Source organism: Lepus europaeus, chromosome 15, assembly GCF_033115175.1.
Source record: "Lepus europaeus isolate LE1 chromosome 15, mLepTim1.pri, whole genome shotgun sequence".
NCBI lineage: Eukaryota > Metazoa > Chordata > Mammalia > Lagomorpha > Leporidae > Lepus > Lepus europaeus.
This window is the reverse complement of record NC_084841.1, coordinates 93,737,026-93,763,585: the sequence shown is the minus strand read 5'-3', so window position 1 is coordinate 93,763,585 and position 26,560 is coordinate 93,737,026. Positions and strand designations below refer to the sequence as shown.

The 26,560-nt window shown below is 44.9% G+C and overlaps 1 protein-coding gene across 2 annotated transcripts in view; it reads right to left on the bottom strand.

Annotated features, from left to right (window-relative positions):
* Window positions 1-618: 618 nt before the first annotated feature.
* AP3B1 (adaptor related protein complex 3 subunit beta 1) overlaps window positions 619-26,560 on the bottom strand; it is a 288,775-nt gene continuing 262,833 nt past the window's right edge. For both annotated transcript variants that reach the window (XM_062212530.1, XM_062212531.1), the window contains exons 25-27: window positions 19,393-19,490; window positions 14,413-14,551; window positions 619-1,331 (exon numbers count right to left, since the gene is read on the bottom strand). In XM_062212530.1, the coding sequence (XP_062068514.1) occupies window positions 1,178-1,331; window positions 14,413-14,551; window positions 19,393-19,490 (391 nt within the window). In that variant the 3' untranslated portion in view covers window positions 619-1,177. The remainder of the gene's footprint in view (window positions 1,332-14,412; window positions 14,552-19,392; window positions 19,491-26,560) is intronic.

Genomic DNA, 26,560 nt, shown 5'->3' with positions numbered 1-26,560 from the left:
CCCGCCCCGCGCCCGCTGGGCCCAGGGCCCTCCTGGGCGGCCCACAGCGCTGCGGGCCCTCCACGCAGGCCGCTGCTCAGTTCCAGGAGAGCAGGAGCTGCGTGCAGCGTCCCCACCTAGGTCAGCGCGTGGCCGGCCTGCGCCTGTGCGCCGTCACCCAGGGGCACGCAGTCTCAGCTGATCCAAGCCGCTCACCACACAAGCATCTGCTAGAACAGCACCTTACCAACCTCAGCAGACAGAACCAACACTCTGAGGAAAATGTTACTCCCTGGCTTTCAAAATGTCTGCAGTTAACTATATACCAGTTGGCTGCCTTCAAAATCGGTCCCCAAAATCTGTGAAGGCAAAGTGACTCACAGAACCCAGGCAGCGGGTGTGGCCGGCCTCGTTAGCTACAGCTGGAAAGTGTGCGAGAGAAGCAGTGCCTTCCCCGGGACGTCACCACAACGCAACTAGAAAACTTACCCGGGGGGAAAGTGGGTTTTCTTTCACTAATTAAACCTCACTGCATCTGTGTGTCATGTCACACTCGAAATATTTACTTGAGCACAAAGAAACCTCAGCATATGGACTCCAGGATCACGGAGTTCTTCTCATTGAAGATGCAAAGGCAAGTGTTACTCATATGCTCCTTTATTTATCTTATTCTTCAGAGATAATTTCATGATAGTTATCAATAACCAATTACAACACAAGGCAATTAAAAGAACAAAATTTTGCAAAGACCGAGCTTTCGCATTTAATTCTCAAGGGTTTGGGATGCCGTCCTCACATGCCCCGCCGCGGCCCCTGAGACCTTCCTTTGCTAATGTTTGCTTCCTGCTGAAGGGAAGATGGTTCCCCGTGAACTTTAAACATCCAATTCGCGTCCATCACCGTCGAAGAGAAAGAGGAGGGAGAGGCCGAGAGGAGGAGCAGGACAGAGAGAACGCCACATGGGCTCCAGAGCGGAGATAAGGGACAGTGAAATCTATGTTCTTTGGTTAGCAAAGCGGAAGGGAAAGAGCGGCATACATGATGGATACACACTAGCGTCCTACAGCAGGAGACGAGATGTCGGAGGCCCGCTCCCCCACTGCCAGATGGAAGGGCTATTATCATAAATGAAAGGTGGCAGCAGTGGACGCCAGGCACTTCTGCTGTGTGCCAGCCTCTGAAGTCCAGATGCAGGCAGTCACCCCTGGGACAGGACCGGCTTCAGCTCCCGCAGCAGCACAGAGCCAATCACAGTCTTCTCGGTGTTGATGATGAGCTGGGCTGTAGAGCCTTCCTTCAGCTCCACTGTGACCAGCATCAGTGACCCACTGTGCACAGTCCTAGCTGCAAACCTAGAGAGAGACAGAGACCTTTTATCCTGAGAGGAGAAGAGGGGAGATGGCATACATTCAAATGGATCTGAAATAACTGTTTTTCTCAAATGGAATAATTTAGTGCAGGCTCCCTACTGCCAAAAACCCAAAGCCAAGCGTCCTTCTGGAAAAAAAAAATCAATAAACTGCCCAGCCCATGTTTGCCAAAAGCAGGCAATTTTAGCGCATCTTTAAACAGAACAGGAAACGGAGGTCTATGGTACTTATTAGTTTGAACAAGAGATGCATGGGAATAACTCCCTACTCTGATACATTTGGAAATCATTCATTCATTTGATACTGAATACTTACCATGCACAGGCCCATTTAAAATAAGCCATTATATTTTTATTTTAAAAAACAGGTTAAGAAATGGCACCTTCTCAAAGAGCTTGAAAATTTAATTCCTCATATCTAAAAATGATTATGCAAGAAGTTAGATGATTTTATGTACATTATAAAATTCTTACTAAGTCTCCATGAATTCACTCATGTAAAAATAATCAAATTCAATCTCTAATGTTAATGATGACATGAAACAAAACCACATGACAGCCAAGTGCCACCTCACACTTTGCTGTTTCTTTCTTTTTTGAATGTTCAGAATATAACAGAGGTAATTTGAGGTCTACGGCTCTATCACTAAATTCCAAGACATGAAGAACCCACTAATTACATGGAGTTAAAAGCAAAACTAGCCTTTTAAGCACTGCAATTGACTGAGGAGCCGTTGGAGCACAATGAGCTGTCAATCCTGCTGATTCATTCTGCGTGAGGCCGCAGGAAGAGGACTGGGACCTCGGGGCCTCCGTTCCCACATGCAGCATGTCCCGCACATGTGTGGGGGAGGGAGGCTGGCTGCAGGGATGACTGGAGAAAAACAAAGTTGCGCACAGGAGCTTTTGAAAACACTAACAAGTGTGGAGCAGGTCTGTGACCTGCTGTGACCCCACTTTGCAGGGCCGGTCCCCTTTCCCCTTTCTGTGAGACACGTGTCTGAATCTGAGCCATCTGCCTCAATTTGCGCAACATCTCAGCCACAATGGCGCCCCGTTAGCCCTGACGCCGCTCACAATACCTAGAAATGAACCTGCCGTGCTGACAGCACGCCGCGGACTGTTCAAGAGCAAACCAACTGGTCAGTGTCTCATGTCTGACGATTAGCGTGGGCCGCGCACACAGCCCGCGTGTCCTCAGGGACCTGTTTAATTACCATCAACATAAAGGAGGGAGTTTATCAGGAGGCACTCAGAAAAACTTCACTCCTGACTTAATTAAAATATTAGCCACTTCAGCAGGAAGCAGATTCTCTTCAAAGGAAAAGTAATTTCTTTTTTCAGTTTTTTTTTCAAATGACACCAAGATCTCATAATGTATTAGTTTCATTTTTTGGAACCCTAACAGCCATTTTTGGCCTGAACAGGATCATGAAAAGCAGTTTTCGAACAATGATCAGAATAATGCATGAAAAGCAAAACAAATATACTACTTTAACTAAATTGAAAATACTGTCAACACTTGCAAGTGGTGTTTTCCAACGTGAAGGGGCTGTTGACGAAGTATGTCAGAAGCCTCCGGTTATTTATCTACGCTGTCCCCAAACTCCTGGGACCTGCGAGAAGTCTGCCCCAGCAGCTTTCCCCCTGACAGGAGCAATTTTAAGCAGCCCTTTTAGGAACATAAATCACAGAGTGTTTCCAGGCAAGTTTTTATAAGGCTTCTAACGTACGTATCCGTCCGCTTCTCAGTTGCACACCCCGAGGCCAGGGACTGGGCACCTGCACCCCCGCTCGGTGAGCAGGGGGCACAGAGGCCGCCGGCTCCCACTCCCACCCTCTCCCAGCGCCCCTCCCAGGCGTCTGCATTTCTTTTGTCTGGATTTTTAAGGCTTTTTGGCTTCATAGGACAAAGCTATTTCTATTATTTCTGTTAAGCCATGTCACCAAAAGACACAAAAGACTCTGTCTCTCCACTCATATATGTAACTTTCCCCACAGATGTGGTTATCCTGCCAGTAACTCATTCAACAGATATTTCAACAGGGGTGCCTACTCCTGATAGGGTTATAATTGTGTCAACAATAATGCTATTAGTCCCTTTATTTACTTAACACTTGTGCCTTGGGACCACAGAGAGGCAGATTATGTCTGAACAGCAACACAAAAGCACTGTGGTTTGAATCTCAGGCCCATGTTGTCTCTTTTCTATTAAAACTTGGAGTCAATGTTACAATGATACAAACTGGGCACAGACAGATGTCCATTCTGGTGTCAGTACCTTTACCAGGATTACAGTGAATGCCTTGTACATGTTTCTGAAATCCGATTACGACAAAATTCTCAGCACTCCGCAGAAAAGAGGCAGTGCTTGCGCTGCAGTGGGAACCGCTAACCACATCACCCTGGCAACACAATCTGCTAGCTGCTATCCAAGCAACTGCTTTTCACCAGGTCTCTCTGTTCTAATGGGCACCCATGGTAGGAGCAGTGTTTTGTAGCAGAAGAACAGATCAGCTGTTACCACACTCTCATGTCACAGGCCAGGAAGGATGCGTTTAATCGGAACACAGCATGATAATGCTAGTTTGTTTGGATCCAGGGTAAGCAAACCCCACCCTCCCCAATCGAATCATCAACTCCCCAACAGGCTATGGCGCAACACACATGTAGAAGATGGTGATGGAGAGTAGCAGCTAGCTGCTGAACTCAGAAAGCGCTGGCTGTAAGGTCAGCTTGGCCAAACACTTATCTCCTAAACTTCATGGCTGACCCAAGACTGCCTGCACTTACCCTCGCACTCACACCACTCGGACAGTGGGTTCTCACTTCCTGGCTTCATCTGCTCCCTCAGGCAGCTCACTGTGATGTGGAAACTGAGGCCTCGTGAGCAGTTCATGCACTTGCCCAGAGTGCACAGGCCAGCAGGGGCTCAAGGCCCAGCATTCAGACTTGAGGTCACACACACTCTGTTAGTGTAGATTTACACGCACTCTGAGCAGCCGTTTTTTTCGGGGTCTTCCCATCTATCTAATGTGTGTCTAGTCTATTGTTCCTACTTGAAGGAGGACGATTTTCCCCTTCAAAAACTGGGTACTTGACTTTGTATTATGCAATTCAAAGCATCTTGAATTGAGTCCTTGTTGTAATTCCCATCTTTAAAGACCTAAGAATCTTCAAATATCAGCAACCTGTATTCCCTCAAGAGTCCCCAGCAATATGAACCTTTTTTGAATGGAGCTGTGACACAGGGAGCGACTACGAGGACGCCAGTCAACCTCGGAAAGCAGTCACACCACAGATGAGAGCGAGTAAGTGGGATGACAGTTCAAGATGTATTGCCTGTGTACGGCGGGCTCCAGGTCATTAAAAGGATACCATCTAGGTATTTTTCATAATTTTTCATTTCATTCTATCACCAGGCACTGGTTGTTTGTAATCACCAACTGAGAAGGTATATCTGTTTGGATATATCTGCATTTCATCTTATTAATATCTTTTTGTCTGTTATCTCTAGCAACTGATATTTAATCTTTGAGGCCTATAAGAATTCTTAAGATTTAAGAAAAAGACAGAAGCAGGTTGCTAAAGCTAAACGAAAAAATGTTTCATTCTTCTCAAAAAGTTGTTTTGCCTTAACTCACGTCAGAATTATGAGAACAGGCAAATAACAAGAAAACTGAACAAATATGTTATCCGTAATACACAAATTCACTCCCTCATCGTGCCTAACCATGCTTTTTTCGATCTGAGAAGCTGGCTACAGATTTTGTTAGAAGGAAAGGAATCCTACAGCTCAAGTGTTCTAGCAATTACAATGCTAAGAACACAACATGACTTTAAACATGTTTGTCTGGGAGGCTGCACCCGCCTCCACGGCAGTCATGAACACGGAATTCTTTGCGGAGAATCAGACGCGCAACACCAACGCGGCTGCGGAGACATGATTCTGCTGCTCTGGGACGGTCTCCTGCTTTCTGGTTTTTCTATTCTGAGCTCAATTTTCTTGTGCTTTCTGTTCTACTGGTTACCAGGCGCTGTGACAATGGCCCACTCAGGCTAAAACTTTTTTTTCTGCTCTGTACATGAAGCCTTCAATTACTGCCTGCTGAAGCAGACAGAATCCTATTAGCGAGAAAGACGATCACAGGGTGCAGTGCCCTGCCCTAGCTGTATAAAAATAATTAGTCCAAAGTTGACAGATGTGTAATGAAGTCGCACAATCATTATATGTAAGAAATACTGGTTTGAATAAGCCCCTAAACATCAATACCAAAGCACGGTGATTTGGAGTGTTATCTTCTAAAGGATTTAGGATTATAAATCCTTATATTATCTGGAGGTGATATAATAGCACATTTTAAACTGGCAGAGAATTTGTTACGTTGTAAAAAAATTCTATTTTATTTACTGTAGGATGATAGAGTTAAGCTTATTATACTACTGAATCAATGATGAAAAAATACACGATTCAAGTTTCAAGAATTTAAAAGCAATGTACTTCCCCATATTTTTACAAAATTGACCAACAACAGTATTTCCCCTAACATACAAATAGCAGCCTTAAAGCCAGAACTAAGTGACCATCATAACTGAGGCCTACTTTCCAATCTTCAGAGATGGCATAAAAAACATGTACCACATTCTCAGGTCAATGATGAATTCTCTGTCTTTACAAAGAGACGTTCAAATAATCTGTGAACTTCCTCAAAGACAACATAAAATATCCCATTTTTTTCAGAGCATTTCTGGTTTATTTGGTGGGGGTACATAAGATAGGTGTTAAGAAGAGAAAACCAAATAGTAAAACAAACACGTCCCTACCCCATTATGATTCTTTACACAATTTTGAACACAGAAAAAAAAACCATCAAAATACCCTTCTTTCATTTTTATATGAAAACAGTTAATATCCACTAGTCAAGCTATTGCATTCTAAGATGTACCCTCACAAATAGTGAAATTAAATACAACTTATACAGAATGCTTTGAAGAAAAAATCGGCTGTGCAGTCTGACTGCTTACGAAACACTCGGCTATGTTTTCGATGTAAAATATCTGAGGCCTACATTTGTTTTTCACAGAAATGCTGCTCGCAGGGCCTGCAGCGCTCTAAGCGGACAAAGAAACAGTGCTGCCCTCTACTGGGCAGCTGTCGACCGGCGCTGCAGCTCTGTTCGGAGAACACAGGTTCCACAAGTGCTCAGTCCAGTTCCAGATTCAAACTTTGCCACACTGTAGAAAAGAACTAAACCTAACATCCGTGGCCTTCCAGTAATCCCTGACATCTTTCTGTTAACATATAAATATATTAAAGATATTTCTGTTCATACCAAATTTTGTTTTAGGGTGGATGAAGTGGGCTGACAGTAGGATCAGTGGTTACAGCATCAGGGCACCAAGACATTGCATGTTACTTGATAAGTACAAATGGCTTTCCATTATGATCCTGCAAAATGACTCGGCAGTTACCCGGATAAAAGAAAGAAAACAACCAACAAATAGAAACAGTAACCCCGGAGTTAATCAATCTAAGAACAGAAGGAAGGGAAATACTAGAGACTCCAAGTGACTACACCATTCATGTCTGTAACCCTAGCACTAGGAAAATGCATCACAAAGGTCTTAGAAAATACTGAGGAAGTTACATACTGCAGACCTTTCAAGATATAAAAATAGACACCCCTGTTTTCTCTATTAGTGAATAGGAAAGGTTGGAGGAATTGAAGGCACGGAAACAAAACCACGTGGGGCGGGTGGCTGTCATGGCGGCTATGACACTGCGTGGGACATCCACGTCCTCTGTCAGAGTGCCCAGGTTCAAGTCCCGGCTCTGCTCTGCTTCCGGCTTCCTGCTGAGGGGCACCCGAGGAGGCAGCAGCGAGGGCTCCAGTGCTGGGTTCCTGCCGCCCCGTGGGAGACCTGGACTGGGCTCCAGGCTCCCGGGCTGTGGTCTGGCCAAGCCCAGCTACTGGAAGCATACAGGGAGACTCAGTGGATGGAAGATATTTGTCTCTCTCTGCCTTTCAAATGAAGTGAAAACAAATGAATATAAATTTAAGAAAATAAACAACTTGTTCTTTAAAGTCTTTACTTGTATTGGTAACCTAAAAAACCAAGTGCCCAGTTGCCATGGACACACTGTTCCATGCATGGTGCCACATTTTTCCAAATAGTTAAGGACTTAAGTAACAATAGTAGAAGCATTTATTCTTCTAAGACTATACATATATTCAAAACATGCATGTTAAAAAGTAACAGGGTAAAAGAAACCCCAAAGCGCTAATTAAGACACACGGGAAGAAAGCACCTGTACTGAAGGTAAGTTAACAGTCAAAGCAAAAGCGGAGACACCCAGCAGAGGTCCAGTCTCCTCTCCTCTCCCAACATCCCTTTATAGGGTCAGTTTGCGGTTCGTGAGGAGGCAGTGAGACGACTCCTGGGACAACATTGCTGCATACATCTGTCAGGATTCCCGAGTACGGGCTGAAATGTGGAACAGCTGATCCTGCTCAAAGACAAACTTTGACTTGTGGTCTAAGACAGTCTGTTCAGACACCACTGTGATGCACTGCTGTCACTCCCGGTCCTGTGGACCACCGTGCTACCCTCATTGCTGGAACACTTGCTGGAACGTTACTACCTTTGTTTTTTGTAGATTTATTTTCATTTTTGTTTGAAAGGCAGAGTTAGAGAGAGAGAAAGCACTTCCATATGCTGGCTCATTCCTTAGATGGCCGCAATGGCCATGTGAAGCCAGAAGGCAGGAACTTCTTCCAGGCCTCCTGATGAGTGGCAGGGGCCCAAGCACTTGAGCCATCTCCCACTGCTTTCCCAGTACACGAGCAGAGAGCTGGATCGGAAGTGGAGCAGCCGGGACACAAACCAGCACCCATACGGGATGGTGGTGTCACAGGAGGTGGCTTTACCTGCTGTGCTGTGACACACGTTACTACCGCTCCGACTCCTGTGCACCATCCTGCTGGATCACAGTTACGTTAGTCACTCAATCCTCATGTACCACCGTGCTGGGGCACTGTCATGTACTGACTGTCACTCAGTCCTTGTGTACCACCGTGCGGGGGCACTGTCATGTACTGACTGTCACTCAGTCCTTGTGTACCACCGTGCTGGGGCACTGTCATGTACTGACTGTCACTCAGTCCTTGTGTACCACCGTGCGGGGGCACTGTCATGTACTGACTGTCACTCAGTCCTTGTGTACCACCGTGCGGGGGCACTGTCATGTACTGACTGTCACTCAGTCCCGTGCACCACTGTGCTGGGGCACTGTCACATTCCAGATGTACTGAAGCTTAGTTTTTGGGCATGCATGGGCTCCATGAATCTGAGTATTACATAAACTTGCACATGATCCTTGTATATGGAAAAACCTTAGAGACTCTGGAGCTACTGCTTTTAGTTGTCTGCCTTCTGGTCGCTGTAACACTAGCAGCACTGTCACTAAAGGATCTGCAATGCAACAAAAGCAAACGTAACTCAGTTTCTTTTCTTTTTTTTTTTTTTTTTGACAGGCAGAGTTAGACAGCGAGAGAGAGAGATATAGAGAAAGGTCTTCCTTCTGTTGGTTCACCCCCCAAGTGGACGCTGTGGCTGGCGCACCGCGCTGATCTGAAGCCAGGAGCCAGGTGCTTCTCCTGGTCTCCTATGCGGGTGCAGGGCCCAAGCACTTGGGCCATCCTCCACTGCCTTCCCGGGCCACAGCAGAGAGCTGGCCTGGAAGAGGGGCAACAGAACCTGGTGTCCCAACTGGGACTAGAACCTGGGGTGCCGGCGCCACAGGCAGCAGAGAATTAGCCAAGTGAGCCACAGCGCCGGCCAATAACTCAGTTTCTATCCTGCTGCATGAGCCTCCTTCATCACCCACACGTAACTTCTCGCAGAGATCACAAGAAATTCCTCCTGGCCCTAGAAGAACCCAGATTCCACACTTGTGCCTGATCCCATCTCCTTTAAAACATATTAAAACCTGACCTTTCCTTCCCCAATCCATTCATCTGCTGGTTCACTGCTGTCTGTTTTGTCCTTTATATATATTTTATTGGTATTAATTAATTACTATTACCTTTTTAAAGAAACATTATTTATTTGAAAGACAGAACTACACAGAGAGAGAGAGAGACAGACAGACAGACAGACAGAAAGAGATCCTCTATCCACTGGGTCACTCCCCAGATGGCCACAAATGGGAGGGTTAGGTCAGGCTAAAGCCAGGAGCCGGAAAGTTCTTCCAGGTCTCCCACGTGGTAGCTGGGGCCCAAGCACTTGGGCCATCTTCTGCTGCCTTGCAGAGTGGTTGGGGCTCAAACCAGTGCTCCAATCTGGGATGCCAGCACTGCAGACATCAGCTTAGCTCTCTGTGCACAATGCCTGCCCCCTTTGAATTTTTAAGAGGTGTACCTCTGGCAAAATACTTAAAAACTGCAAGGGTGGTAATAAATGGCACGAAAGCTGACTGGGGAGATGATATGATGCAACAGGCGTGGAGGCAGCTGTGGCTCAGCACCACTGGGCTGCTGTGTGGGGAAGACCAGTGTCCTCATCAGGTGCCTTGCCCCAAGAAAGTCAGATTTTTTGTCTTCTTTAAAATGTAAAAAACAAACAAACAAAACAGTCTAGAACTTCTAGTTGTGGCAACAGATTAAAAATATTTTAGGGGCCAGTGCTGTGACGTAGCGCATAAAGCTGCCACCTACAGTGCTGGCATCCCACATGGGCACTGGTTCGAGTCCCAGCTGCTCCACTTCTGATGGCGCTCTCTGCTGTGGCCTGGGAAAGCGCTGGGTTACAGTCAAGGACTGCCTCACTGAATAGAGTTCACACGTGAAAAGACCCTGGTTCAGCGGGGATACAGGCAGGGGTTATAAATAATAATCGAACAGAAAAACGACCATTTAAAAAATACTGCATACGATTCTCTTCAGGCTGTGTTCAAGGTACATATGAACCATGAATACAGTTTGTCTTTAGACTTTGGTCCCACTCCCAAGATACCTCATTCTACATATGCAAACATGCTAACATTTTTTTAAAAAATCCAAAATCCCAAACACCTCTGGTTCCAAGCGTGCCAGGTCAGGATACTTAACCTGTGTCCTTTGGCTCTCTGAGCCTGTCACTCATTTAGAACATTAAAACCCAACACCACATAATCTAATAGTAGGTACACTTTCTCCATTGATCTTCAAGTAGTAACTTCACAGGAAATGTTCCTGGATTTGAAATACATTCTATAAAACTTGTACTCCTTTAATTGATTTTTTCTTAATAGGGAACATTTTCTGCTGATGTTTCAGGTACCATTTTCTATTACATGCTAAATTAAAATTTCTGCTTTATACTACTACATATTTCTGCATATTAACTGAAGTTCACTTTTTGTTAGACAATTCTTGTATTAAGTATTTCTTTACTTGATATTTAAGGTAAAGATACTCAAATTTTGAAAAGTAATGTGGGGGCTTGCCGGCACTGTGGCACAGCGGGTAAAGCCACCACCTGCAGCACCAGGATCCCATATGGGCGCTGGTTCGAGTCCCGGCTGCTCTACTTCCTATCCAGCTCTCTGCTATGGCCTGGGAAAGCAGTAGAAGATGGCCCAAGTCCTTGGGCCCCTGCACCCATATGGGAGACCCAAAAGAAGCTCCTGGCTCCTGGCTTCAGACCAGCACAGCTCTGGCCGTTGCAGCCAATTGGGGAGTGAACCTGTAGAAGTCTCTCTCTCTCTCTCTCTCTCTCCCTCCCTCCCTCCCTCTCTCTGCTTCTCCTTCTCTCTCCTACATTCAAATAAATAAATAAATCTTGAAAAAAAAAAAGTAACATGACTAAATTAGTTTAAACCATGCAATAGTAACTTCATTCATTAAACACTTTCAATATACTAGTACTTACTAAAATTCCTCTAAGAAAAGATCCTGAAAAATGACATAGAATATAGGCTAGTCAAGAGCAATTTATCACACCGAAAATGTTAACCTTTTAAAATACCAATAATCAAAGTTTAAAAAAATTCCAAACTGACAACCTTTACTCAAAGCCAACAGCAGTGTGGCTTTGACCCTATCCCTCAAAAACGCGTAAGAGCAGCTCTCCAGGGAGAACTAAGGGAGGCATCAGGAATCTCACGGCGAGAGCAGCTTTCGTCACTAACTAGTACTACATACTCAGCCATAGGGAAACTCATTAACCCCACAGAGTAACAGACCTGACTGCAGTTAAAGACACCAACGCATCTCAATGAAACGGTAAACTGTTTATTATTCTAAGGTGAACAATATTTGCTATTTTATTTTAAATGGTACATATTTTAGCATTAGTTTTTATTTTTGTTTTAATTGCTGTGAGCATACAAGATTGGCAGAATGTGTGTCAGTTTGTATGTGTAAAATACAAGCAACTTTAAATCTTTATTACCTAAGTTTTCTGAAATTTAAAACATGACTACAGCCATATATTAGCTGTGAAAGCAAATGTAAAATATGTTCAGTTAAATATGGTGAGACTTGAGAGGCAGCATCACAGGTGTGTGGCCCGCTCTATACCCAAGTATCACAGGTGTGTCACCCGCTCTATACCCAAGTATCACAGGTGTGTCACCCGCTCTGTACCCGAGTGTCACAGGTGTGTCACCTCTGTACCCGAGTATCACAGCTGTGTCACCTGCTCTGTACCTGAGTATGACAGGTGTGTGGCCCACTCTGTACCTGAGTATCACAGATGTGTGGTCCACTCTGTACCCAAGCATGACAGGTGTGTGGCCCGCTCTGTACCTGAGTATCACAGGTGTGTGGCCCGCTCTGTACCCGAGCATGACAGGTGTGTGGCCCGCTCTGTATCTGAGTATCACAGGTGTGTGGCCCATTCTGTACCCGAGCATGACAGGTGTGTCACCCGCTCTGTACCCGAGCATCACAGGTGTCACGCGCTCTGTACCTGAGCATCACAGGTGTGTCACGCGCTCTGTACCTGAGTATCACAGGTGTGTTACCAGCTCTGTACTCGAGTATCACAGGTGTGTCACCCGCTCTGTTCCCGAGCATGACAGGTGTGTGGCCCGCTCTGTATCTGAGTATCACAGGTGTGTCACCCGCTGTGTACCTGAGCGTCACAGGTGTGTCACGTGCTCTGTACCTGAGCATCACAGGTGTGTCACCCGCTCTGTACCTGAGTGTCACAGGTGTGTCACCCGCTCTGTACACTGCAGTGGCCTGGTGCCTCCCTCAGCTGCTGCTGACAGGAAGAGCATGAACATTCAGCGTGAGTTTGCGTGTGGCCTCTGTCTCCCACAGGCAACTATAAAAATAGTTCCTACTTGTGTATCTCCCTGGTTCCAGCATGGAGAATGAATTGCCTGGAATTTTAATCTAAATCAATTGGAAAGGCAAATTCAAGGCAAACTGTGCCTTACCAGAATACCCCACGGTGCTGGGCATCTTTTCTCAGCCCGTTTCCCAAGGGAAGACAGCTGTCACGTTAGCTGCCTTTGAGAAGTTGATCTTTTTTCCTGAAACGTGCAAGTCTGCTGTTGCCCTTAGGAAAATTAAGAGCAAAAGCCCACTCACAAAACAAAAAGTAAACTAGAAGCTCTAACATAAGCAAGGGTTACCTTATGTCTTTTTGTACAATATACAAGAACTCACGAAGACAATACTGCAGGGTACAGATACCACAGGCATCTTGAACAGGTATAGTTTCATTCTGATTATGCTATAAGTTAGGTTGACACACTACATTTCGGTAGTTTAGTAATTTAAAGGTACTCACAGATAAAAAGAAAAACCACACCCAAGAAAGTAAAAATTGGGATTTAAAGCAGAAAAAAATTAACAGAGGAAAACTCAGAAACGAAGCACTTATTTTCACTGAAAAGGTCTCTATTCACTTTTTCTAATGAACATGGACTGTCAGACATGACGACCTCACATCCATGTTGTTGTTTTATGGCCATCTATTTGAGAAAAACAAAGTCTGTCATAAACTAAGAAATGAAGGGAAAAGACCTTTTGAGAAACTGACTTAAGGAACCTCCTCTCTGTCTGAAATCCTAGGAAGAATTCCACCAGCACTGTCACAACGGCCGGCAGAGCAGCTCTCCGATGCCATGCCCCGTGTCCTCCCAGACGCGTGGCATCTCAACCCCCCATTTCCCAGTCTGAAGCCCATAAGGAGACAGCTGTAACTGGCCCAACATTATCAAGCCCAGTGATGGCTGAAAACCCTTGTCACCTTTAGCTCTTTTTAATACGGAACCTGTCCTGCTTTTGTGCTAACTGAAAAAAAAAATTTTTTTTTAAAGGTCTGAAGACCTTCCCTTTGATTCTAAATTTATTTTCTATAATTAACAATTGCACAGGAAAGGGTAACTGCGGCATGTAGGTAATTTCAAGGCAGAAATACGCCATGTGATGGTTTGTGACGAGTGCTTCTGCTCTCAGAGCACTGCGCAGCAGCGGCACACCTTGGAGTAGGGAGTAATTATTTTTGTCTTCACTTTCATTTAAAGCCACTGGCAAACATATTAATCACATTTTCTGCTGTCTTTCAGGACAGATGACTTGGATCTCAAGCTTCAGGTGCTTGGTGGTAGTGACAGCCCTAAGCTGAGACCCCAAGGCACGCTCAGCACCATCTTGCTTATCACCTGAGGACTGCCGTCCCAAGATAACCTGGGCAAGCACCCAGCGTTCCCCCTTTCCAGCCGCAAAGTCCAATGTCACTGCTTTATGAGACCGCTCGTCTCAGAAATCCATGGAACCTGGTGACACGAGGTAAGTTCTCAACCATCTCATGAAAGGTATCTCGGCAAATTACTAAACTACCGTACAATGCGGCTGTGCTGCGCATCTCTCATGAACGGCCACACCAGAACAACCACCATAAAGATGCCATGAAATGGGGGGAGAGGGCTTTAACCCAAACTGTCAACCAAATAGCCCTACCAGACAAGGGAGAGGTGCACTTGTATTTAGAGCGTACTATTTCCAGAGAGAACAATGAACCGGAAATTCTTGACTTCTACATATGCCTTGTGTTAGCGAACCTACCTGTGCAGATGGTCTTGGCCAGAAGGAACCGCACCTACATTGGCGACATTCACAACCTTCTGAAGAATCACAGAGGGAGTGAAATTCTGGGGTGTGGCGACGATCAGAGCAGAGGTTTCATTCATCCCTGTGAGCATGCCTGCAGAAGGAAAGCAAGGCCTGTCTCACTCACTTCTTTAGGAAGAGCGCCGACAGCTTTGAGTTCACAGCCAAATTTTAAAACCGGTTACAACCAAATACCACTTTACAGTTAAAGTTACAAACTAATTATAAAATTAAACTGTAACTACTCAAAGATTTTAAAAAATCCTCATAGTGTAAAAAAATGTATAAAAATTCCGTAAAGAAAGCAAGATTTAAGAAATCCAATATTAAGTACTAGAGGATGAAAGTTTAGATTCACAAAGGTGGAATTTCAGCTCTAGCCCCTTTAAAATATACTCATCTGGGCTACACAAACTATGAAGAACAGTTGAACAGCTTTTACTTCATAAGATTTATCCACTCATGCACACAGACAATCATTATTTTTTTCCTATGCATTCAATAACCTCTCCCGGCCGAATGCTGCAGGAGAACAGACCAAAGTGACTCTGGATCGAGCAGCGGCGTTACCTAATGCATGGCCCAGTGTGCAGGCCAGGCACCTCAGGCTCTGGACAGTGATGTGGTTCTAGAACACACACAGGTGCCTAAGCTAGTCCTAGCAACAGTGTCGCCCAGTGAATGACTGCAGCGGCCTGCAGACACACTAACTGAAACTTCTGAAGTAAAAAAGTTTGAAAACAAAGGGGAAAAAAAGTGACTGTGAATGGAAAACCTTAAAGGCATTTCAAATAATGTTTTGAACAAAAGTCGAGCAAAATCAAGAACAAAACCATCCAGAATTAAGATGTGCTTATAAATATAATAATTTCAGGTAAAAATGTACAGTGAACAAAATAAGTACTGGACAAATGCTTGGAACAAATATGTGCATTTAGTACCAGGGTTAAAAAAAATCAAAATAATTACGATACGTAGCATCTACTTGGAGCTGTGATAGGAACCATGAGCACCTAATATTATCTACCAAAAACAGTGTGCTTGTGAGACATCTGTTATGTGAACAGTTTATGAAAATGGTAAAATCTGATTTCATGTTTTCAAAATACCATACACCTTCAGGCTTATACATTTCATTAATTTGTTTATTGCAAATGCAACGTTATGTTAAAAAAAAAAATCCTTACAATGAACAATACGAAGGTACAAAAGCCTAACACTGTAAAAAGATTTTTGCCCTCAGATGCAAAACCAAGCTACCCGGCTTCTAACAAGGGGCAGTTCTCACTAACCACTTTCCAACTGCGGGAACATCATGTTCTGTCTTACAGCGTTTAACTTCAATATTAGGCAGAAGCTTTAAAAACTACACAAGCAGTCAGACACTGCTTTTACGTGCTGACGGAACACTGCTGAGAGACGTGTGTACTCATTTAGGGTTTAAACCTTCTCCATTAAGCGCTACCGAAGAGCAACTGCTGAACAAATGAATGCCACTATGTTTATGTTAAAAGCCTGCTTCCCGCAGCAGGTAATTAAAGGAAATGTTGTACAAAGCCAGTACTTTTGTCAAGCTCCTGTAAATGGAAAGATGGATAGCACTCAGAGAACTGAATGCATTGCTTCATATTTAACCTTAACACTCTTGTCATTAATGGTTTGTCTAACTTGTTCTATAAAAGACAAGGTACTGCTCCATTGAAGTAAAATTAAAAAAATCAACTAAACCATGCTTTTCAGAACAGAAGATTCATTATCGTCAGCTAATGTATTGGCATAAAGCAAAGTAACATCCTATCAAGTGAGGCACACATTCAATGTGCCTTCCCACCCCCCTTTATTTTTAACTCATGCTGTTTTATTGTTATAGGCAATTTGTACCACTCAGCATGACAGTGTAAACTGAATCAAGATTAATTTACATGCAAAAGAACACTTAGGAGAGCAGCATGGTAAGCAAATGTATTGTCTCGATTGCTGAGGTGGAAAAAGAACCTGGGAAGAAAAAAAGGTGCTCTAATTAAGGGGCATCAAATATGATTGCTTGTGGTAGTTAAGGGCCAGAAAACAGCAAATGTCTGACCATTTAAAGAATTAGCATCTTGCTAGCTAGGAACCCATGAGATGGATGCATAAATCATAATAAAATTAAGCAAACATTTTAGGTTTCTTAAATCACAGATATTTTTAAATGAAAATATATCAGCTAGTTTCAAATTAACAAGAAAGAAAAATATGCCAAAGCATTGTTAAAAGTTTCTGCAATAAAAACAAGACTTTAAACCACCTCATAGCCTGCCCAGACACAACACAGGCAGAGACCGGCAGAACATTTAAAAATTCTCAAACAATTTGTGGCTGTGTTAGAATTTATCTAAATTTTGGTGTAGGCATTGAATAGGTTAATCCTCTATAATTAACTGCCAAAATGCAAGACAGACAAAATGGGAAAATAAAGTTCCCAAAGATTCTTCAAGGTTTTAGATTTGCAGTTTAAATCACAGGAAAAAATGAGTAAGAGGAAGCAGCTTGGAATAAGTAACTGGCTTAGGCCTCTTAAAATGAACGATAAAGAAATCAAAATAAAAAGTTTTAAGTAAAAAGAGACCCGCATTATTTATGGTACTGAAACCGTCTCATAGCTAGACCGTTAACTGACTCTGCAGGGCTCAGAGCTCAGCAGTGAGGAAGCCAGGCTTCTCCTGGCCTCAGGGTACAGACAGCACAGGCATCCTGAGCAGACAGGCTTTCCTTTAGCGTTCTGGCCACCAACCTGGGAGCGAGCACTCTGCCACCGAACCGCAAATGCAACTGGGAAATAGTCACAGGACCAGGCTATCCACAGGGCACAAAAGTTTGTGTTTTAAGAAATGCTAACATACAACAATGTTATAACCACCTTTAATACTGTAATTTTAATTACGTAATCTCTGCAACAAAAACAGAACCATATTCCTATTTCTTATTTATCATTTTTTCATTTAAAGTCTAATTAATGCATCTAATGTACACACTAAATCTTAAAATACACATCCTGTGAAATGAGGCATTAATTATGTAAATTAATTTCACTTAAAACAGAAAAGCAGGTTAAAGCTAGTGAGTAACAACATGTTCATGCTTCCTAGATTTGATAAAATGTGAAAAAAGAAAGACTTTTGTTCTGGTTTAGGTCTGCTGCTAGTGCGCCTCCAGGTGACCTCTGAGAAGTGAGCAGAGCCCGTCCTGAGCACTTTCAAACACGTGCGTGTGTAAAGTTGAGAACTGAGACCTCTGTTAACAAACCTGCTGAAAGCTAAAGCTAAAGATGTTACTGAAAAGACTCTTTAAAACTGCGGTCCATTTGCCAGCATCAAGTCCCACATCAAGGAATGAATTCAGGAAGACAGAGAGAATGATACAGAAACGCCAGGAGACTTGCAAGGATTTACAAATACTTCATATAAACAAATTTTCAAATAGCTTTATTCAGAGTAGCCTTTCTGCTCTATTAAACACAGCAAACAGCTGCCAGATTTATTCAGACAAATAATCAACAACCATAGAAGTAAAATGGCAGAAGAAAAAGGAATTTTGGCAACAACTCCACGGGGGACCGCCGCTATTCTCCAAGTGCGCCTCTTGTGCGCTCACGGTTCTGTATGGCTGGTCAGCGAAAAACCCCTCAGTCACAGCAGAGCACAAGAAATTTGATCGAAATATCAAGTATTCTAAACAAAGGCTGAAGGAGAGAAAGGCTCAGGATAATCGGCTGCTTTAGATACACAGACTATGTCTAACAGTACGAGCGCTAAAGCCGCGTCCAGTCACTCGTGGTCACTCACCTGGCCTTGCTGAGCAGGTGTGGAGCAGAGAGGCAGGCCTTAGCCAGCAAAGGGTGAGAACAGCAAATACAAGAATCAGTGCAGTTTGTCAAGGTAAAAATAAGACCACAAAGGCACTTTCCTTCTATAGCAATAATCAACTTCTGAGAAAAGCACATGCAGAGATGGACTTAGTTACTCTTTCACCACTTAAGTAAGGCCAGAAGAAGAAGGTCACTATTAACTCATAGTCTGGCATGAGATTTTCTTCGGGGATTCTTCTCCAACAGGTCTTTTTGACACTGTGGATCGCAGAGGCTGGGGGTCAAAACACTCTCTGGCACTCTGATAACCAAGTGCTAGCAAGCACGCCCCTCTCCTGAGTGTGGTATGGGCATCGTTATGTGCCAAGGACTCTCTGGAAGCTTGACAGATAGGATTTAGTGGCACCAAAAAGAGGTCTTTGATAACACCCTCCAGACAAAAAAAATACCCCAGAATCACATAAAGTTTTTAAAACTGCTGACTAAGCAAATATGCCCTGGTTTTGTCAATGCTCTCCTTCACACACACACAGTCAGTGTTATTCCCCCTCATTCCTGCACAAAAACAGCCCCTTAGTTTACCGGGCTCAGTTGTGTGCGAGGATATCAACACTGCTTTTAGACCTGCACTTCAAGATGCAGCGGACACTCTGACACGTGCCTTTCTTTAATGCAGAAGGGGCTCCTGCAGTGAGGACTTTTATCTTGAAGGGGAAGGCATTCCAAAGTGTGCAGGGATACATGAGAAAGAGCTCTAGAATGAAACCACAGAACTACCAACCTGGAGTGGGGGGGACACTGGTCAGTTCCCGAGGCCTGGCATCCTCACTGCTACAGACCACATCAGTACTCAGGTGTCAAAACCACAATCAGAACTGAGTGCTAAGAGCCAGTTTATTATTTTAAAGACAGATTAATCAACTTTCAGGTATGGCAAGAACACAAACATACTTTCAAAGCTGTTCTCTAAGTGTACAGCATGAACAAAACCAGGAGACTGTGCACTGGTAACTGTTAGTGTATGGATGGTGGTTTATCTTAAGAGACCAGTCAGAAAAACCAGCCTCTAGATTGGAGTAATTTCTCACCTTGTTCTTTCTTAAAATCTTTCTCTGACATGGCCACAGGTAAAAGCAGTTCTCCAACAGGTGGCTGAATATTAACACTGAAGCAGTCATCTTTGGTACTAAGGAAAAAACGATCAAAGCTGATTAAATGCTTAATAAACAAACATTCTTCTTAACAGGATGCAGTGAAAGATTGCAATCAAAAACACATGCCAGTATATAATGTATAGGCTTGCCTTGGCTTAAATATCACAGCTAAAATTAGGCTTGGAAAAACTTAAAACAACTGATCTGTAGAGAAATACATCTATTATGCCAATCATTTTTTCTTAAACCAAACTACACGGTTACAATAAATTATGCTTTTAAAAACCTCCGTGGCGAGGGCTGTGAGCACACCCACCAGAGGAACCTTCTAGCCGCTTACAGACGAGCAGTTTCATCTCCCATACCTAAATGTGTAAAAGACGAAGTCCTTTAACCACAAGGTCAAGACGCTTTTGAAGAAGCATTCGATTCATTTTTAATAAAGAATACAATGGGAAGATGATACTGTTTAGATAATGTATAGTAATAATAAGAAACATCTGTAAACTTGCCTTTCTTTTTTTCTTTTAAAATTTTATTTATAAAGGAATGATTTCACATATTTTATAAATACAGTTTCAAGGACATAATGATCCTGCCCACCCTCCTCCCTCTTGATCACTCTCCCTCTTGCTTCCTTCCTTATTTTTAATCTCTGCAACAACACACTTCCAACTCACTTTCTGATCAGACACTAATCTTCCACTACGAATTCCACAAGCAGTAAGCAGAAAGACCACTACTCCCCAGAAACAGACAAAAACTTGCTTTTCTTATAAAACCCTTTATTTTCTAATAGTGATCAGCGGATATTATAAAACTGCATTAACTTTTTTTTAAGTTAGAATCTGAAGTCAGGTAGACAGGCCGGCAGTCAGAAAGGGTGTGTACTGTTGAGAACACAAGCTGCTGAGGAGGAGGCGGTGGGCCCAGCTCCCCCACCCTCCCACTGTGCCCTCCCAGGAGGCCGGCTCCTCTCTCGCTGCAGGCACTCTGAGATTCTAGCTGCAGAGGGAAAGCGACGTGGAAGAACCCAGCCAACCACATTTGATTCTGTTTACAGGAGCAAAAGCTTTCCTCCAAGTGCCACAGAGGGGCCTTGACTCCGATGCCCAAAACGGATCCCAAGACTGGATGGAAGGTGGGAACGGCAAGTGTGGGTAAGACCCAACAGGCACTGAAACGCCTGTGTTTATGGAGGGGTAGGGTAGGGAAAAATAATGTGAGGAAATAACATCTACTTTTATTCAGTGCTATCATAAATTGTATTCTTACAAACATATGGATTGTCCGAAGCACAGCAATAAATACAACTTACTAACTCAGTAAACATTTACCGAATACAAGCCTGATCCGACGTACTGTGTGAGTATCTTGGGATGAAAGGCCAAGCGAGACTGGCCTACAAGTCTGGGGGGACAGAAAGAAACCACACTTAAAGTGAAGCAGTTAGTGTGGCCCTGGAGACCTGTGGGAAGCACCAGGGTCCCTGGGAGCCAGGACTGCTGTGGTCTGCAGGAGGGAGGGAGAAGTGTTTGTCCCCGAGAGGAGAGTGGGGTATTCCAGGTCTTACCCCCGTTCTCCTTGGATAGCCCCCGTTTCTGGCTGTGTCCTGGTACCCTGGCGAGACTAGTGCCTCCTTCCACTCTCTCCAGTGTCATGATATGCATGCGTCGTAGTTATCATACAACTAAGACAACGACATTACAATGGGAAACTACTAGAGACTTCCAATAAAGGACAGTGAATTACTCCGTTTGTTTTAGACACTGGCGACAGATCAGTTAGTAGTTGAGGCTGCGGCTTTCAGCGTTCACTGTAAGTAAATCCTAGCGACAGTCCTGAGAGGAGGCGTCTGTTCCAGATTTACCGATGAGAGAAATGAAGAGAAAGGCAACAACGTGGCCGAGGAAACTCAAAGGAAGGAGCAGCACCCGCATTTGAACCCGGGAGTATCTGATCCCTGAATCTGTGTCTTCCCCCACCAGGATGTTTCCCTGGAACGGGTGGTACCGAGAACTGCAAGACGGGATGCTTTATGGATACACAAATGTTGGAAAACACAGACCTGGTGACAAGCTGGAAAAAGAGATTTTGAACTCTTCTCTTGTGAACCACCGGGTAGTTAACAACACTGAACAGAAGCTTTTGAACTTGGACATAAAATAATCTACCTTCAGGGGCTGGCATTGTGGTGCGGTGGGTAAAGCCGCCACCTACAATGCTGACATCCCATATGGGCACCAGTTCAAGTCCCGGCTCCTCCACTTCCCATCCAATTCATTTGCCTGCTATGGCCTAGGAAAGCAGCAGAAGATGGCCCCAGTGCGTGGGCCCCTGTATCCACGTGGGAGACCTGGATGAAGCTCCTGGCTCCTGGCTTCGACCTGGCCCACCCCTGACCCTTGTGGCCACTGGTGGAGTGAACCACCGAATGGAAAATCCATCAAATAAATAAATTAAAAAAAAAGATCTAGCTGTAACTGTACCACCGAGTTAACCAGAAATCAAGAGTGAGGAGAGGTCAGGGCAGTACACGTGGGTTACATTCTAAGAACCACCCAGGAAGAGCTGAAGCCATTCAAGCAGAGATCATACAGGAAAGAGCAGACATGGAGAAGGAAGCAGTGCACACATGAGGGGAATACCTGCATTTATGTAGAAATGGAAGAGCAACTTGAAGAGACTGGGAAAGAGGTCAGAGGTCAGAGAGAAGAGATGTGTGCACATCCTGCAGGGAGGTGAGCTATGTGAGGAAGAAGGCCAGCAAATGTGACTGTGGCCCTGAGCAAGGCTGTGCAAACTGGAGTGAGCAGGAAGAAGGAAGAAGGAAAACTAAGGGGCCGGCACTGTGGCTCACTTGGTTAATCCTCTGCCTGCGGCGCTGGCATCCATATGGGCACCAGCTGCTCCTCTTCCAGGCCAGCTCTCTGCTGTGGCCCGGGAAGGCAGTGGAGGACGGCCCAAGTGCTTGGGCCCTGCACCCCATGGGAGACCAGGAGGAAGTGTCTGGCTCCTGGTTTTGGATAGGCGCAGCGCCGGCGTAGCGGCCATTTGGGGAGTGAACCAACGGAAGGAAGACCTTTCTCTCTGTCTCTCTCACTGTCTAACTCTGTCAAATTAAAAGAAAAAAAAAAAAGAAGAAAAGAAGAAGAGGAGGAAGAGGAGGAAGAGGAGGAGGAGGAGGAGGAGGAGGAAGAGGAGGAAGAGGAGGAAGAGGAGGAGGGAGGAGGAGGAGGAGGAGGAGGAGGAGGAGGAGGAAGAGGAGGAAGAGGAGGAAGAGGAGGAGGGAGGAGGAGGAGGAGGAGGAAGAAGAGGAAGAGGAAGAAAAAGAAGAAAGAAAGAAAGAAAGAAAGAAAGAAAGAAAGAAAGAAAGAAAGAACGAACGAACTCAGAGGAGCAAAGTTCTGAGAGGCAGAGGAGGGCTTAGAGAAACCAGAGCATGTTTCTGGGCTGAGGTGACACAGCCAGCGAAGCGTGAGCAGCCGACAGAGTAAGGTCCCGAGAAACGGCCCAGGAGCCAGCAGAGTGAGGAGAGCCGGGCTGCAGCAGGAGACCAGGTGGAGCGCCAGGGCAGAGAGGAGCCTCGAGGTTCAGAGGGGCAAAGAGAGACAATGCCTGACGGAGCAGGAGGCTGGGGTACGCCAGGAGAAAGACATCCAGGCTGAGGAAGGGGTAGATGGGGGTACACACATACACACACTGTCTACAGAATCTCTAAGTAATTCAGCATAAATGTAAAATTTCAGCTTCAAATCACAATTCTCCAAAGTGGGAGGCACAAGGCAATCTGTGGAGAGACAGGAAAACCACCCCACTGATTTTATATAACTTTCTCCTTCTTTCTTTTTTTAAAAGATTTATTTTATTATTTGAAAGACAGAGTTACAGAGAGAAGGGGGGGGAGGGAGAGAGAGAGGGAGAGGGAGAGGGAGAGGGAGAGGGAGAGAGAGAGAGAGAGAGAGAGAGAGAGAGAGAGAGAGAGACAGGTCTTCCATCGGCTGGTTTACTCCCCAGATGGCTGCAATGGCTGGAGCTGCGCCGATCCAAAGCCAGGAGCCAGGAGCTTCTTCCAGGTCTCCCAAGTGGGTGCAGGGGCCCAAGGACTTGGGCCATCTTCTACTGCTTTCCCAGGCCACAGCAGAGAGCTGGATTGGAAGTGGAGCAGCCAGGACTAGAACCGGCGCCCATATGGGATGATGGCTCTTCAGGCCAAGGCTTTAACCCACTGTGCCACAGCGCTGGCCTCTCCTTACTTCTTTTTAAGTTCTGTGCTTGCTTTAGTACTCATGTTTGCTTTAGTACCATTTGGTAAGAAATGCTACTTATCAATGTGTGAGAATACTACAAAAAGCTTGTGGAACAATACAATGAAAAGATAGGCTTATTTTGGTTTAAAACAATTTTGAAATTTATGTGATTTCTTTCATAATATTTATTTTCCATGAACTTTTTGCAGATCCCTCATATAATTTAAATAATTTACACATATAGAATGCAGTTAATATTTTTTACTTATTTATTTTTAAAGATTCATTTATTCTAAAGGCAGAGGGAGATGGAGGGGAGATGGAGGAAGGGAGGTAGAGAGCGAGCGAGCTATCTTTCATTTGGTGGTTTCTCCCCAAATGCCTGCAACTCCTGGGGCTGGGCCCGACCAAAGCCAGGTGCCAGGAACTCCATCCAGGTCTCCCACGTGGGTGCAGGGCCCTATGCACTTGGGCATCTTCCACTGCTTTCCCAGGCCATTAGCAGGGAGCTGCATCAGCAGGAGAACAGTCAAGACCCAAACCAGCAATGAGACACGGAATGCAGGTGTTTCATGTGGCTGCTTAACTTGCTACACTACAACACCAGCCCCAATTAAAATACTGTTACTAACACAGGTATGACTTTAAGATGGAGACAACTGTGCTAAATTATGTGTATCACACTACCTTCAGCTACGTCTGTTTGTTTGTTTAAAGAAAAAGATCTTCTGCTTCCCAACATTTCTGAAGGGCAGTGACCTTCCCTGGTTAAAGTGGGCACACAGCAGAAGAGAAGGGGGCCAGTCCTGTAAGGGGCATCGCAGTCCAGGCGGGTAATCAGCAGGCTACGTTTAGGGCAAAAGGTGATGAGCAAGTGTCGTCACAGCAATGGAGAAAGCAGAGTGACACGCACCTTGCGGGCTAGTTTAACTGCAGGACTGGCTCCTCATCTGCAGGGGTACGTCCTGGGACATCCAGTGGATGCTGTCACACGGTACACACTCTGCTTCTCCTAGACGCCCTGGAGCGTTGCCACACAGTACCAGACAGCGTTCACCTGTCCTTCCACATTTTATGCCCTGATGTCTCCTTGCTGAGCTCACTACTCTTGTGCTTTGGGGCCATGATGAAGAAAAATAAGGATCACGTGAACATAACCATTGCAATGCGGCGATCACGGCAGCTGACCTGTTAACGAGACAGCTACTGAGTGACTAGTGCGGGGCGGGGAACCTTCTTTCTGCCAAGGGCCATTTCGATATTTATGAGCCATACAAAATTATCAACTTAAAAATTAGCCTGCTATAGACTTACTGAATTTCAGGTCCCAGACCAAATGACTTTATGGGCCTTGTAGGGTCCGTGGGCTGGACGTCCCCACTCCTGAACTAACGATGCGCAGCTCCCTGTCTTGGATATGCTAGGTAAAGGGGTCATGCACTTCCCAGGTGGGAGGAAGTGAGATGGGGGAGATTTTCACCACGTGACTCAGAGCAGTACAGAATTTTTAACTTATGAACTGTATGGGGCTGGTGCTGAGGCTCAGTGAGTTCAGCCACTGCCTGTGACGCCAGCATCCCATGAGTCCCAGATGCTCCACTTTTGATCCAGCTCCCTGCTAATGTGCCTGGGAAGGCCGTAGAAGATGGTTTACCATTTAGAAACTTAGTATATTTCTTCTCCTTTTATTTCTAATTCTTTTTATCTTCTTTAATGGCCTTTAGGAAAGTTCCAGGTGTTTTCCCCTTACATAAATAAGTGTACACCTCTCCTCTAAACTCTGTAGTTTAAAAAACAGGGTTTCTGTCAATTCTAAGATTTTTTGGGACTGACAACTATACTGAATAAAAATTCTAGTTTTGTCTCTAGGATTTACAGTGCTAACTGCTTTTACTTCGCACTTTGGGTACCAGCTCGAGTTCCACCATGATGTGAAATACAGCTCTGCTTCTCTGGTGTAGGACGCTAACCCTTCACGTGGGAACGGGCAACGAGTGGCTCAGGTACCCGAGTTCACAGTCAAATACATGAACGTCCGTGGTCACTCTGGGTATGAGACCAGGTGCTGCTGGCCCTACAGAACAGCAGGTGGCAAGCTCCTTTGTCCCTTGTTTTAAGAGTTTAAATAATACAAAGATGATCTCTCTTTGTAAGTCTGACATAATCTAACCACTTTTACTTCTTATCTGCTTCTCCATGAAGCACCATTAATTTCATTAATATTCCAATTTACTGGTGTAGAACTGTACACAGCATTCTTCTGTAACTCAGGAGAGCCCTGAGCGTCACTGCTTCCCTCCTTTCTAACACTTCTTCTTTACCTTGATGTCCGCCTCTCTGAGTGAACTTCAAAAGGGTCACGGAACAGTTCAAGTCTACTTTGTTACCAAACTTTTAAAAATCCATGCATAGTTTTATTCAAAACGCATATTTTTTGATGAACTTTTTGAAGACCCTTCACAGTTTCTCTGTTTTTTGCATATCACATAAGTGCTTTAAAAATGTGTATTTTCAGCCGGTGCTGTGGCTTAACAGGCTAATCCTCCGCCTTGCAGCGCCAGCACACCGAGTTCTAGTCCCGGTCGGGGCACCGATCCTATCCCGGTTGCCCCTCTTTCAGGCCAGCTCTCTGCTGTGGCCAGGGAGTGCAGTGGAGGATGGCCCAAGTTCTTGGGCCCTGCACCCCATGGGAGACCAGGAGAAGCACCTGGCTCCTGCCATCGGAACGGCGCGGTGCGCCGGCCGCAGCGCGCCTACCGCGGCGGCCATTGGAGGGTGAACCAACGGCAAAAAGGAAGACCTTTCTCTCTGTCTCCCCTCTACTGTCCACTCTGCCTGTCAAAAAAAAAAAA